This window comes from Rattus norvegicus, chromosome 5, assembly GCF_036323735.1.
Source record: "Rattus norvegicus strain BN/NHsdMcwi chromosome 5, GRCr8, whole genome shotgun sequence".
Lineage (NCBI taxonomy): Eukaryota > Metazoa > Chordata > Mammalia > Rodentia > Muridae > Rattus > Rattus norvegicus.
The window spans coordinates 66,493,063-66,507,292 of record NC_086023.1 but is presented as its reverse complement, the minus strand read 5'-3'; the positions used below and the strand labels follow the sequence as shown (position 1 = coordinate 66,507,292).

Here is a 14,230-nt window from a genome sequence, read left to right as displayed (position 1 = left end):
ATTTACATGGGCATCTAAAGAGTGCCTCTGTGGGCACTTCAATTGATACTCTTTTGACAGTTCTATCGTTAATGGTAATTGCTTTTGGATTTTGTTTAGAGACAGGTGCTATGTAGCTTGAGGCAGGTAGGCTCAGGCTATTCCTAAACTTGGAAATGTTAGACCTCTACCTCCTGCAGGTTGAAATTATTGGTATGCACTGTCATACCCAGCTCACTGAATAAAATTATTGGTTACCTCATGCCTGCCATTTTGCAAATGGCTTTAAAGTCTGGGGCCCTTTGGTTTCTGTTATCTTTGTTGAATATGTTTACTGTACTGTTCTCTGTTTCACTGTTATTCCAACCCAATTTGAGTGATGCTATGTGGTCGCTCTAGGCTGCAGTAATGTACATGTCAATCACAGTTGTTCCATTACTGTTCTATTTCCTAATCTCCCATTTGCTGCGGTCATATCCTGTACCTATGTAGACCCAACAGTACAGTGTTGTAGGTACTGCCTTATAAACTTAGCACAGAGAAGATTCATACTGCGACGGCCCAATGTCTCTGCACACTTGCCATCTGGGTGTTTAATCGGGTATGAACCTTGGTGCTGAAGTGGAACAACTGTGATAAAATAGAGATGGGGAGCATCCTAGTTTGCCTCAGGAGACCCAGGAGCAAGGCAGAACAAACAGATGTTAGACGTTAGGTAACATCTAACAGAGGTGAGGAGGGCCGAGGAGATGTGTGCAGGATCTCTGTAGCCGTGGCTGGCTTGGGAAATGGAAAGAGGCTACCAGCCAAGGAGCGTGGGTAGCTAGCTTCTAGACACTCAGTTCTACAAACTCATGAAACAGTAATTCTATGGCAACCTGACTGAGCTCGAGAACTTCTTCAATTTTGCTTTGCTTTCCAGAAAAGTATGTTGCCATTGGCACTGGTGGGAAAAAAGTCATTTATTTGCAATGCTTCTGTTTTCTACTGTAGTGTTAGGATGAAACTTAAGCATCTCCCTAATTTTTATTTACAATTCATCTGGAATATTACTACACATACAATGTACATTTAAAAACTGATGGGGAAACACAGTTTATGTTTTTTCTCTCTTCATAGGCTTCTCAAAACCACTCAACTTAAATGAAAATTTCTATGGACACCTGTACATATCTGAAAGGGCAGAGATCACACCAACAGAGTTAAAAGACTTTTGCACAAATACAATAAAATACAGAAAACCAAGTATAGATGATGTTATTTTGGGTACAAATATAAACAGTACAGTACCATCTGAGTAACTTAGCAACATAATACTCACACTTTATAGAAATAAAACTGCAAACCTGGCGGATGCTGACAAATATTAGACATTATATACACAATGAGGTAAATGTACCTTGGTCTCTTGAGAGGTAATTTAAGTTTAAAGCAAATGACACATTGAAGCATCTCCTTGACATATAAAGAAATATCAAATATTCCATTCCATTGGCACAATGTGAAAAAGGGATTATTAAAACACAGTTCATAATATTAAACTCACAAATCTCATTGAAAATAAAAGCAAATTCACTTTAAGAAAGAGATTGAATGTTATGACAATATTTTTTAAATGTTTGTAAGTAAGAGTCCTGTTAGGATTGAAAACAATGTGCTGACAGCCCTCAGCTTCCCTCGAGAGGCCCACAAGAGTTTCAACATCCAACACATGAAGCTGCACTCATTCCCAGACTACTCTCCAGACTCTCACCGCACTGACTGTGTGCCGGGCTGTGACAGCGCATCTGGAATCTCCACAGTACGAGCCAGAATACTCCCAGAATACTCCCACGACTGAGGAACAAAGGTTTACAACCATTCCCTCAGGGCACTGGGTGAATCACAATGTCTTCTGGGCAGACCCTGGAGTGCATGGTAAGTAGTAGTTTGCCATTGGTTTTACATGTCTGACAATTTGCAGAGGAAAGAGTCAAACATGTATGGATTACAAAAATGGCCAAATGGCCGTTTAAGTCTGCAGTGAGAACCAAAGTGTGGAACTCTCGATGGCCATGGCCCCAGGCAGGGCCTCAAGGCACTTTTTGAGTACTACTGTAGTAGCAGGATTACAGGCTCAGCTCATCGTGCCTTTGCTGTCCTACTAGGGACACAGCTGGCCACTGCTTCTGAGGCCAACTACCACTGCCACTTGGCTGTCACCCTAATCTTTGCCCAGAGCTGACATCAAAGCAGGGCTACCAGCAGGAGCATCCCCAACTCCAATTTGCAGATTACTCCCCATGATACCCAGTGACTCAAGGAAGTGGAAAATGTCACACAGCTTCCATCAATCACTTCATTTTAGGTCTCAAAAGTAGCTCTTAGGTCCAAAGGCTGGAGGCGGGTCAGGGACAATAAGTCTCTGGGCCAGGGGGCAGCAGAAAGGCAGAGTGGGAAAAAGAGAGCTGAAGATACAAGGGAGTCAAGTTGTCTAAGCCTCTGTAAGTCATCCTTCCTTCACACTAGTTCAGCCAGGTCCTGACGTGATGATATGTAGTTGTCAGAACTGTCTTAGTCATACTACATCTTGGGGGTGTGCATGTTTCTGATTGGCAACAGAAACAACAGACTGCACTACAAAATGATACAGAAGTATTCCTATAATTAGATCTATCTACAGTCATAGCTGCATTAGCCATGACCTATCTCAGTTTTTAAGTTATTTTCATATTTAGTATTGGCCACATAGAGATTATCAAACTATCCCTACACAAAAAATTAGCTGTAAACATGTAAACTCAATTTAGAACTAAATTCCAACTTTAAAAAATTCCCTGATTCATCAAAGCACATTTCATCCACTTAGGTAAGAAAAACATAATGATTCTTCAACCTCAGATGTCATGAGAAGTGTCTTCAGCAAAATCCCATTTCCTTGCAATAAAGTAAGAAACATATTACAACTTTAACTCAGACAACTTTTGGTATAGTCTTAAAATTATATAAAAACAGTTTTAGTGATAAAATGCATTGGTCCCTGGATTTCTATAAAGCAGATCTCGAACGGTTAGAAGTGGGAAAAAAACAAAACAAAACAAAACAGAAAACAAACCAAGTCCCCAAAAGTACCTGATGACAGCACAAGAGCGTATTAAGCAGGTGATAGAACCATAACAGCAAACCCTTACACTGATGAAATCATGAGAATTGCAGAAAGAAACTCAGCTTTGCATTAAAAATACTAATCTCTAAGTACTTTTTCCCATGATGCTTTTAAATGTGTGAAACTGACACGAATGCCTAGGTAACATGTCATTCACTATACAGTTACTTTGGTTTAAGACCAAATAGTCTTCAATTTATGCTAGGTTTGAGATAAGATGTTAACAGCGCTCAGCTGCTTCAAATCAACAGTCATAATCTCCTCTTGGCTAAACACTAAAGGCTATTGTGACCTTTTTATCTGAGAATCAACATCACTATGTCCAACATTTTGTCTGAAGCAATGACAACATTTCCCCCCAAGAATATGATCACAGTGATAAAAAGGACTTTAAAAGCCATACAAGTCCTGTAGAGACTTGACAGCACTGAAGTAAAACCCAGGCTTAACCACCTAACTCCAGCACCAGTGAGGAGACCCAATGGGCTGACTGACATTTCATATGACCAAGAATACATAAAAGAGCCTCTACTCAGAACAGCTATTAGCTGCCGCTTCTCCTAGTATCAAGCCTGCCACTGAATTCAGTGCTACCAGGTAAATCAAGCAAGTTGCAAGATCTGCACATATGAGATAAAAAGACTGAATTAAAAGCTGCCCTCCTCAAAGTGTAGTGAGACCTCAAAACTCCACCTAACTCTGCCCTTCCCAAGATAGAATCCACAAATACTTACAGCTATATAGCATGTGAAAGTCACCTACACTTGTTGTATATTCAAATTAGCTAGCTCTGCCTTCCCAGAAAAAGGCCTATTATTTAACATTAACCACATTTGAATTTTAAATGCAATTCCTTTCCAAAAGAGAAAAGACAAAACAAAACACTGTCTTTGATCAGATAAAGAAAAAGAAATGGCTTACAGAATAGCACACAACTGTTCTTCAGCATAGACTAGCTCCTCTTTCAGAAAGAGTCTGTATACCGCAATGATTAAATCCGTGAAGCACTGTACATGGCTGGGGTGCCACTTCACTTCTTAAAATCCACTCAGGCTAAACATCTCAACTGCAAAGCTCACGAGCTCTGTGTGGGGATGTTCCCACAAGAGTTACTGCTTATTAATGCTACAGCATTGCCTCAGTGGTTCAAGCACATTTGGGTAGGAGAAAGGCATAAATACTGAATGACATCTACCACAAAAACTCTTAAAAATAAAAACAAACCCAGAAAAGGTTTAGGTTACGCAGAAAAATAAACTTTCTGAATGAAAATGATACAGGACTAACAGACTTTAAGCAGCTCTGTTCGTTTCCATTTAGAAAGACGCAGAAGTGGCACTTACTGGTGTAGCACACCCTTCTGAAGGCGTGTTGTGTTCAGAGCATGAAGGAGCAGGAGCTGTACACAATACAGCTGACCACTGTGCCCCACACCTACAGGAGGTCCTATTTTTTAGACCATAGAGTTTTAAGTGTTAGTTTAAGATCTTGAAAAACTATAGAACAGTACATTCCAAGTGAATCAAGGGAACACCAGTGGTTCGGAGTCCTCTGAGAATGTACCAAGAGTGGGAATCAGAAGTGCTTCCTCTAACTCCTTGCTCCAGCTCCTTCACCCTACAGGCCGTCAACAGCACAGCAGCTCCCTAAGGGCTGCCGGTCGTCTTTAAAAACAAGCTTTGTTAATAAAAACAGAAGTAGACTACACAACATTCTGTAACTGTCTGGGAAGAAGTATCCATAGTGCACAGAAAGGATCCCCATGGCTGCCTCTGGGCCCAGAGAAACCCTGGGAAGCTTTCAGTTGGCCATATTCCACTGTAGCGAGAGGAGCAGAGCCCTCCGTTCTCTCAGTGAGGTAGAACAACCGGCCTCCAAAACACCCAGGAGCAGATTTGAAGAGAGCAGAGTTCCCACGAAGTTTCAGTTACATTTTGATGCCTTCCTGTTGGCTGAGCTGTGACAATGTTTTTTTAATTCGCAAAGCTGTCAGCCTAGCTGCTCCATTGGCATACCAACATTCTCTCATAATTTTGGCCATCACTCTCAAGGCCTATAAAAAATATAAGAAAAATAATTAATGCACACATACCACTTGCTATTGATCTGTGACTTTAAAATGATATGTATAAGGTTCCTATTCTAGATTCTTTATTTGTAGTAGCAAATGAGGACTTTAGCCTCCATCCAGATCCTTGTGCCAGTTGCTGGAAAGGCTGTGGACAGGGGAGCTTTTGCAGGAGACCTAAAAAAGCTGCCTCCTGGTCCAGCCCTGACAGGATGCACCCACTCTGCCAGCCACCGAGACCCTGGGTGGAAACATAACTGCATTTTGAGTACTTTAGAGCAAAGCTTGGGGTAGAAAGCAGGGAGAAGAGCTCAAAGTGCTGGGATGCGGGTTCTGCCCACTCCAACTTGTCCCAGTTAGGAACCAAGCCACCTCTCCAGCCCAGCAGAAGGCTTAAGGGTTTTGTCCAAGGAAAGAAAGTCCTATCCCTGGTTCCAGAGTAGAAGGGCAGGCATCTTACACTGGCAGCATGCTGGACTCTCTGACTGTAAGCCTTCTCCTAGAACACAGTAGTAGCACCCGTGCACACTCTTCTTGGTGGATTCTGAAGGAATTGCCCCTGGAGATCTGGGCAGTCCAAGAGAATAGGCCGGATAGATTACCAACAGTCACCAGAGAATCAATCAAATAACCCAGAGAGATCACCTAAAGTCTAACAAGTAAGCTCCAATCACATGCACCTATACCTTCACTAAAAGTGAAGTGTCTGATTGGACATTTGAAAAAAGTAACATGAAATGAAGAAACCAAAACCAACAGAAGTTGGAGAGAGAGAGAGAGAGAGAGAGAGAGAGAGAGAGAGAGAGAGAGCAAGAGCGAGAGATAGAGAGAGCGAGCGAGCGAGTGCGAGCAGTATATTGAAGCTCTACTATTAGCAGGCATGGTGTAGTACAGTGTTTGCACAGTACGCATATTGTGTTGAGGCCACAGGAACACCACCACCACCAAACCCCTGGGATTCATCATGGGTTCGTGTGTTTTGTTTTGTTTAAGTTTATTCTCCCTGTGTAGTGTTTATACTCAAAGTTACTTTATTCTTTCCAATGTTCCCTTCAGTATTTTAGACTATAACACTCCTCAAATGTCTAGTGATAGACTAATAAGGTTCTGTCAGAAGTGAGTAGGAGGAACATTCAGACATAATTATAGATAACTACCTGAGAGAAAGGTTAGGTGGGGAACATGGGAAGGAGGGCAAGGAAGGGAGAATGAGGACATACATGGAAAATGGAATGGCCTACGAAGCTGATAAATCTTCCTAAGTAGAGGGAAGGAGGGCGGGCTTATTATAGTCAGGTAACTAAAGGCGAAAAAAACCAACAAAGGAAATGGGAGACGACCCAAGACTACTTCAGAAGTATTTCTAAGAAAATATGTTTCTGGATTTAAAGACCAGGTACCAATGTATACATTTATTTAAACAACTATTTTTGAAGTCTATTATTTAACAACTATTTCTGTAGGTGTTAGATACAGCAGTGAACAAACTTATAAAATCTCTGTCCTCAAAAAGTTTGAGGACAACTCAGAGATGAACCAATTAATAAATTACTGTGAAATATAGACCTTTAAGGTGGTAAATGCCAAGAAGAACAATTTAGAGCTGATAAAGCATGCTAAGGGAAAGCATATTCTCAATAGGAAGGGAAATGTCTAATTTAACAGTCCTGAAAGAGAGGAGCACACAAACAAGAAGATGTAGGAGTAAACAAGGAGGGAGGTGAAAGCCCAGGAAGGACACAGAAGCAAAAGGAATTCCAACAAAAGCCACACAGTGGCTCTCAAAGCAACCAGTCCAGACTGGAAACAGCAAAAGGCCCTGGAGGACACATTTATGTACTGATCAGTTTGAGGTTTGTGTGTGCATGTATGCATGTGTTACTGCAGACTGAACCTAGGGCCACACACACACTTGGCAAGCATGCTAGCACTAAGCTATATGTTGAACCATTTAGAGTATTTTTCAGTTTTAATCTTAGGTCTCACTACATCCGTTACTAAGGCTGATCTTACATTAGAGCTCTACAGTGCAGGCAGGCTTGAGCGTGTGACCTTCCTGCCTCAGCCTCCTGAGCAGCTGGGATCACAGGCCTGGGCTTAGCCAGTTCCACACTCTTATGTGTTTTGACTGAGAGACTTTCAAACCCTAGAAAAGTAGAAGCCTGAATAGCAGTAAGTACACAGAAAGCTAATCTCATCAAATTGAGAAAATAACACGGCAGCAATGGCATTAACCAGCATCTATGGACTGCACATGTTCTTTCTTAATAGTAACCAACCAACTTCTTCCTGCTTAAAAGACGCCTGTCTCTAAACTGCTTCAGTCATTAAATGTGTGAGAACTTCATATCTATGCGATCAAGCACCCAGAGACATTTTAAAGCACACTATTGTATGTTGAGTTCTATTACATGAACACTCTGGGCACATTGAGTGTCTCCTCTGGGTCTGAACATTGTATTTTGCTTAAGGTGTCATACAATTAAAAAAAAAACTTTAAAAAATTTTCTTAAGGAAAAGAAAGATATGCTTTCTTTTTAGGTTTGCTTTTCCCATAGAGTGTCCCACCTGGACTTTTTTCCTAGGAATGAATGTTTGGCATTTTTCAACAAAGCAGAGTAGAACTTTGTAGAGATTTCCAACTGCAAGAGAGACTTCCCTAAAATCAGAAAACACTACCTTAGTACAATTCCTTGGGGCCTCATTAAAAGGTCTAACTTTGTTGTTATTTTGAGATAGGGTCTCCTGGAGGCCAGGTTAGCCAGGAACTGGCTGAAGTTGAGCTTAAACTCCTGAATATCCTGCTTTTACTTTTGGGATACTAGGAGAACAGGTCTGTGTAGCACCACCCTTAGTCACAGTTGAGGAGCAATCCCTGGCCTCTGCTATATTAAGCATGTACTCTACAAACTCAGCCACATGCCAGGTAGAGAGCACAGTGATGTCAGAAGTGACACTGAGATGTCTACCTCTTTCTTTTTTTGAAAGTCCACCTAAACTATGAAACTTCCAATCTGGAAGGCAGTCCTTGGAACACTGATATCTAAGAGTAACAGCTGTTAATAAACTTGGTTTTATGACTTCTTTGAATTTACAGTTAAGAGTGAATTCCCACCACATTCTATAAAAGCTGGGGATGACATGGCCAGTCTCTGTTGGCGAGCAACCCTCCCTTCTGAGGAGCAGCCCTACATGTGCATAGCCCTAGGAGCACAGGTCCTACACCTGAAGGTCCTGCAGTGACCCTGCTCAAGCCCCTCTTCTTACAGAGGGCTGCTAGTTTCAGGGAACTGGTGCAGCCTGTTCATGTCCAGTCTGAACTGGGAGCCAAGCTAGTGCTGACAGGCCTCCTTACTCCTGCCCAGTGTCTGTCATATTATTCTGGGCTGCACTGGATGGATGGAGGCATTCTTTCCAACAGCAGGCATTTTATTTCATTTAGCATACCTAACAATGTTCTGACATGCCACTGCAAATGCTTCATGGTCTTTTTAATACTTTTACTAATACTTGTTAGTTTATGAAAAAGGGGGGAAAAACCTTTGCATTTTTCCTTACAGAAAAGTAACAAACTTCCGCCTACTAAGTAGAAAGTTTAGCAAAGAGCTTTGTATCACTTACCTCACAGCTCTGCCATCTGTTGGGAATATTTGGCCTTAACTTCTGTTCACAAACTACTTTTCTCATTTCTTCAACGGATGGATCAGAAGGTACAAGATCATAGTAAGGCAACTGGTAGTCTTCGTGGATTCCTGTATTGGTTTAAAAAGTCCAATGTAATTTACTGCTGCCAAGCCACTGGAAGGATTATTTGCGAGGACCACTACAGTGGTTTGTAATTCATCAGGTTGGGGAGTAAGGCTCACAACTTTCTGTATCTTACCCACACCTGCTGCTGTAATAACCTGAGTCATCACAATCTAGAGTCACCCAGGAGACAGGCCTCTGGACGTCTCTATGAGGAATTTGATTATTTAACTGACACAGGAGGATTCGTTTGACCTTGGGCAAGGAACCCTGGAGTGTATAAAATAGAGAAAGCAAGCCGAGCACGCACGCACTCCCTCGGCTCTGCTCTTGACTACAGATGTGACATGACTAGGTCCCTTAAGCCCCTGCCACTGTGACTTCCCTGTATGACAGACTGTAACTTGGAACTGTGAGTCACAATAAACCTTTTCTCCTTTATACTACTTTTGTCAGAAAACTGTATCACAGAAATAGAAAAAGAAACTAGGACAACTTTGAGCCTTATGTGCTATGAGGACCAGGCTGAGATTTTGACTATAACTCTATTAGGCAGAAGATGAAATCTTACTGTGATTGCAGTCTCTCACTGGATGCACGGACATATTCTTATAAGGAGATGTGAATCCCACAAGGTTAGCTTAAGATACAAATCTCTTCCTTCTGATTGTGTCTGTAAATAACACGTTCTATTTGCTATAATACCAAATGTACTCTATCTCTCACTGTCTAAAATCCTAGCCAGGATGCCTAAGCCTAAGAGACAGTGTTTTGAGCACACACTGACAAGTAAGTTCTCAGCCTAATATAAAACCAAAAATTAAAACAAACTTAATCTAAAAAGCATGCAATGTTAATGCAATTATCATTATATAGATCTTCAACAATCAAACTATAGGAAAACAATCATAGGCTTTTTGTAAAAAAGATTTTTTTTTTAAGTCGTTTTAGCCAAGTTCATACTAGAAACATCTTCTCAGGTTGCCTTTCACATAGGCAAGATGATAGCAAAAGGCTGGGTTCTGACAGAGACTAAAACAGCAGCAGGAGGAGCTGGACAAGCTGTGTGTTGGCAGGATTGATCTTTTGTCCCCTGTGGCATTCTCAGTGGTTACTTGTCAGACTGCCCGCTGTAGAGTTTCAGTCAAAAAAAAAAAAAAAAAAAATAACTCGACTAACTTCTTATGACAAACTGGAAGGACAGTGACTTACCGCCAATGGAACAGCGTCGAGCGATTTCCCAGAATACTAAGCCCATTGCATAGATGTCAGCACGTTTGAAGGATTCAAAATGTTTCATATTTATGGAATCATCTAGAACTTCAGGGGCCATATACCTGAAAAAAGAAGTCAACATTGTAGTCAACTATAAAGCACATTGGTTTTGAGCTGTTTCATATACTTTTCCTTCTTGAAAAAACAGATACATAGCCTGTGTCACTATATAGCCTAGGCTGGCTTAGAGACCCACCTACCTTTGCCTCATAAGCACCTGGATTAAAGACGTATACTATCAAACACAAGAATGTTTTTCTTTTTTTATTGTAGTTTTGTTGTTTTAAAAATGAATCACAATACCTACAAAAAAATTTCCCAAGTACATAAAGTTAAAAAAAAAAAAATCACCCCTTACCATGTCAACACATGAGTCAGTCCTTTCAGACATCTCCCTATATGCAGACACACATAAAATATCACATGACTGAGAGCATATCAGTTGCAAGCAAAATATTAAGTATTTAAACTGGTTTGCAAATGAATGATGTTGACTAAATCCCATGAAATGCTGAAATGGCAGTTCCATGCCATCTGTCTTCTGATCATGGTTTATGAAAGACACACATTGAACAGCTGTAGCTGTTACAAATACCCTGATACACACCACCCTCACAGACTATTTAGGGACCACATATTTTAATCTGGAAGCCTTCTCACCAAAACAGTATGAAAAAGGCAAGAGGAAAGGGACTGGGTTCTGAGGTCTCTCTCTCTCTCTCTCTCTCTCTCTCTCTCTCTCTCTCTCTCTCTCTCTCTGTCTCCCTGTCTCTCTGTCTCTCTGTCTCTTTCTTTTAGCTTTTTTTTTTTTTTTTTTTTTTGAGACAGGATTTCTCTATGTAACCCTGGCTGCCCTGTTGCTCTGTAGTTCAAAGATCTGCCTGCCTCTGCCTTCCAAGCACTGGCAGTAAAGCACGCAGCACCACTGCCCAGCTGAGGTTTGCTACAGTTACTACTACTACAGACCACTACTGAGGCTCACTCAGTGCTCACTCAGTCATAAGTTCTTGCAAGTCCCACACAACCCAGAAACAGTAAGTACAATTTAGACTGACTAAAGTTGCTGGCTCTTTCCAAGTTCAAGGCATTAGTTTTGAAGAAATATCATGACACAATTTTTATATACAGTAAGATTTTGAGTCCATCATCTCAGCTCACCTGTCACATTACTAAACCTTAAGTGTATTTTTCTCTTCTGAATTAATAGTAATGAATGACATCTATCTATAGAGGTTCTTTTGAGAATGAATGCATGAAACAGATATTTATGAAAGTAGATAAGGCACTTCAATAAGTACCTGGAACACAGGCATCTTAAGCTTCTTGTAAGCCAATGGACCACACAGACCAAGACACACAAAAAGACAGTTAAAATATAATGTGAGAATACAGTTAGGGTAAATGACTCAAAGAGTCACTTATTGTGCTGTAATGGGAAGATGTAAGAGTCCTGAGGATCAAAAAAGGCTTCTGTGAGGTACAGAGGTACAGAGGGATATTAAGGGAACAGTATGTTAAGGGATGTTATGTTCTACAACAGAAAATATAAAGACAGGCTGGCTATAGTACAGAGACAGGAAGGACTTTGACTACTATTAGATACTACTGTCTTTACAATTAACCCAATTAATGATAACACTTTCTGGAAGGTTGTCCATCAATAGGCCTGGTTTTAAGTAACTAGGCTGCAGAGTAGCAAAGACCCTCAAAGTTTGTGAACAATCCAATAAAGGACCAAGTTTGAGTTTCAGAAGACATACAGATATGAAATGGGGGGGGGGCGGTTAACATCAGTCACTATCAAATACCATTTACTCCTAAGTGTACCTTTTAGTGCCTACTCTGTGGTTTGGAGCAATATCAATTGTATCTGTGGCAGAATCATGTCTCACAGCAAGTCCCAAATCTGCAATACAACAGGTTCCATTTTTCTTCACCAAGATATTCTTTGATTTCAAATCTCTATGGGCAATAGCTGGTTTTCCTAGAAAACCAAAAGTTAGACATGACTGCTAAACAAGAGACACCAAGCACAATTCACTTTTAGGTATAAAAGCTTCCCCAGTCCCAGTGTGAAACCACTAAGTTACCTATAACAACTAGACTATTACTAAACTCAGCAAACCACTGTGTCAAAAGGGATGAAATTGTTTAAATCTTCAGACAATGTATATCTAAAAACTAAAAAACCAAGGTGAAAAGTTGTTGGTTTGTTTGTTGATCTCTAAATAAACTTTCAGATTTTTATATTTTCACTGGAAAAAAACATTCAAATTTTAAAAAGCTACATATGTCCAGTTAGGTTTCACATTTTGAATATATATATTATATTCACAGGCACATAAGCTTAAATAACAGAACTGTAGAAAGTGTTACCTTGGGTACCAACAATCTCCATGTGAAGATGGGCAAGACCACTTGCCGTGGACAGAGCGAGTTTGATCATTCCTTCCACAGTAACAGTGTATCTATTCAAGTAATCGAAAAGGGATCCATGCTCATGATAATCCGACACCAACCACAGCTGAGTCCATGTACCATTGTCTGCACATCAGAACAGACACAGTTCAGTTGGGCTGCTGAACACTTGCAGCTTACTCAAGCTGTCAGCACTTTTCACTATCACTCCTGAACAACCTACAACAGGATGCCACCTCAACTTTGCATCAATTCCTTCCATATTTTCTCATATTTAGTTTCTCTACACTTTTATGTGCATATATTTCAGATCCTCAGACTGTACCCCCTATTCATGAGATAAAGCAATGATATAACTCCATTTAAGAGAAAAGGAATCATATTCCAACAATGTTCATTTCCTCATCCTACAGAGACAGTAAAAGCTGGGACTCCTTAGTGCCTGAGGAGGCACCTGGGCCAGATTAGTTCAAGATCAGTGCTGCTCTGGAGGAAAAAGGGGAGCAGAAAGTGAAGATAAGAAACATCTGGGGAGCCCAGTACGGCCACAATAGCATGTGGTAAAACTGAAGTGAGCTTTGGTGAGAACTGACAAGCTTTAGTGACAGACTGTACAGTTCTCAAAGATGCCAGACAAGATAATCATAATTTCAATGCTGCTATCTCAGAAAAACAAGAACAGCAGTACCTCTGATGCTAACACAGGAACTGAAGTGTTGGAAGAGAAGGCTAAAGAGACTAGGACTGAACCTCATTGTACAGGTGATTTGGAACCTAAACAGCTTGAAATGTGGGTGCTAAAGAGTTCCTTGGTAAACTGGTGCATGTATCTGAAATGTAACATTAAGATCGATAGTTAGGCTCCTAGGCTACACTGGTCCAGTAAATGCTATTTAACTTAGAAGTAGATAGGAAAAATAAGAAACAACACACTTCAGTTAAATATATATACCCTTAAGTCATGTACTGGCTAGTTTTATGTCAGCCTGACACAAGCTCAAGTCATTTGAGACCAAGGAAGCTCAACTAAGAAAATGTCCCCACTAAGTTGCCTGTGGACATGTCTGGGGTGCACTTTTTTTTGATTAATACACCATGGGGGGGCACTCACTATGGGGAATGCCACCCCTACACTGGTGGTCCTGGGTGCTAAAATAAAGCAACTTAAGCCAGTCATGGGTGGCAAGCCAGTAAAATAATGTCTCTCAGTGGCCTCTGCTTTAGTTCCTGCCTCCAGTTCCTGCTTTGACTTCCTCTCAAGTGAATTGTGATTGTGATAATGTAAGCAGAAATAATGTCCTCAATTTGCTTTTAGTCATGGTGTTTTATCCCAGTAATAGAAAAACATAACTAAAACAAGTTATACTAACCTAGGCAGGAATCAAGTTTCTGTGTGCTATTGATTACATGGCCTCAGACATGTTTCTCAACAGGCCTACTTTGAAGACTCTTAAGACATTTAAAGAGAATACAGAACTAGATTTTTTTTAAAGTAGGTAACACAAGGTTTGCCTTATGAGAATTTAAAATGTGCCCTTCCCTACTAGCTAAAAACAAAAGAAAAAAGGAGGCATAAATACGATCTATATTTTGTAGGC

The 14,230-nt window shown here is 40.7% G+C and overlaps 1 protein-coding gene across 2 annotated transcripts in view; it reads right to left on the bottom strand.

The window, feature by feature from the left end:
* Positions 1-921: 921 nt before the first annotated feature.
* The window catches only part of Tgfbr1 (transforming growth factor, beta receptor 1), a 57,024-nt gene continuing 43,715 nt past the window's right edge, over positions 922-14,230 (bottom strand). The window contains exons 5-9 of one of the 2 annotated variants that reach the window (NM_012775.2): positions 12,591-12,758; positions 12,042-12,198; positions 10,152-10,276; positions 8,814-8,944; positions 922-5,177 (exon numbers count right to left, since the gene is read on the bottom strand). In NM_012775.2, coding sequence (NP_036907.2) covers positions 5,052-5,177; positions 8,814-8,944; positions 10,152-10,276; positions 12,042-12,198; positions 12,591-12,758 — 707 coding nt within the window. In that variant the 3' untranslated portion in view covers positions 922-5,051. The remainder of the gene's footprint in view (positions 5,178-8,813; positions 8,945-10,151; positions 10,277-12,041; positions 12,199-12,590; positions 12,759-14,230) is intronic. The other variant, XM_006238030.5, reaches the window with a different exon arrangement.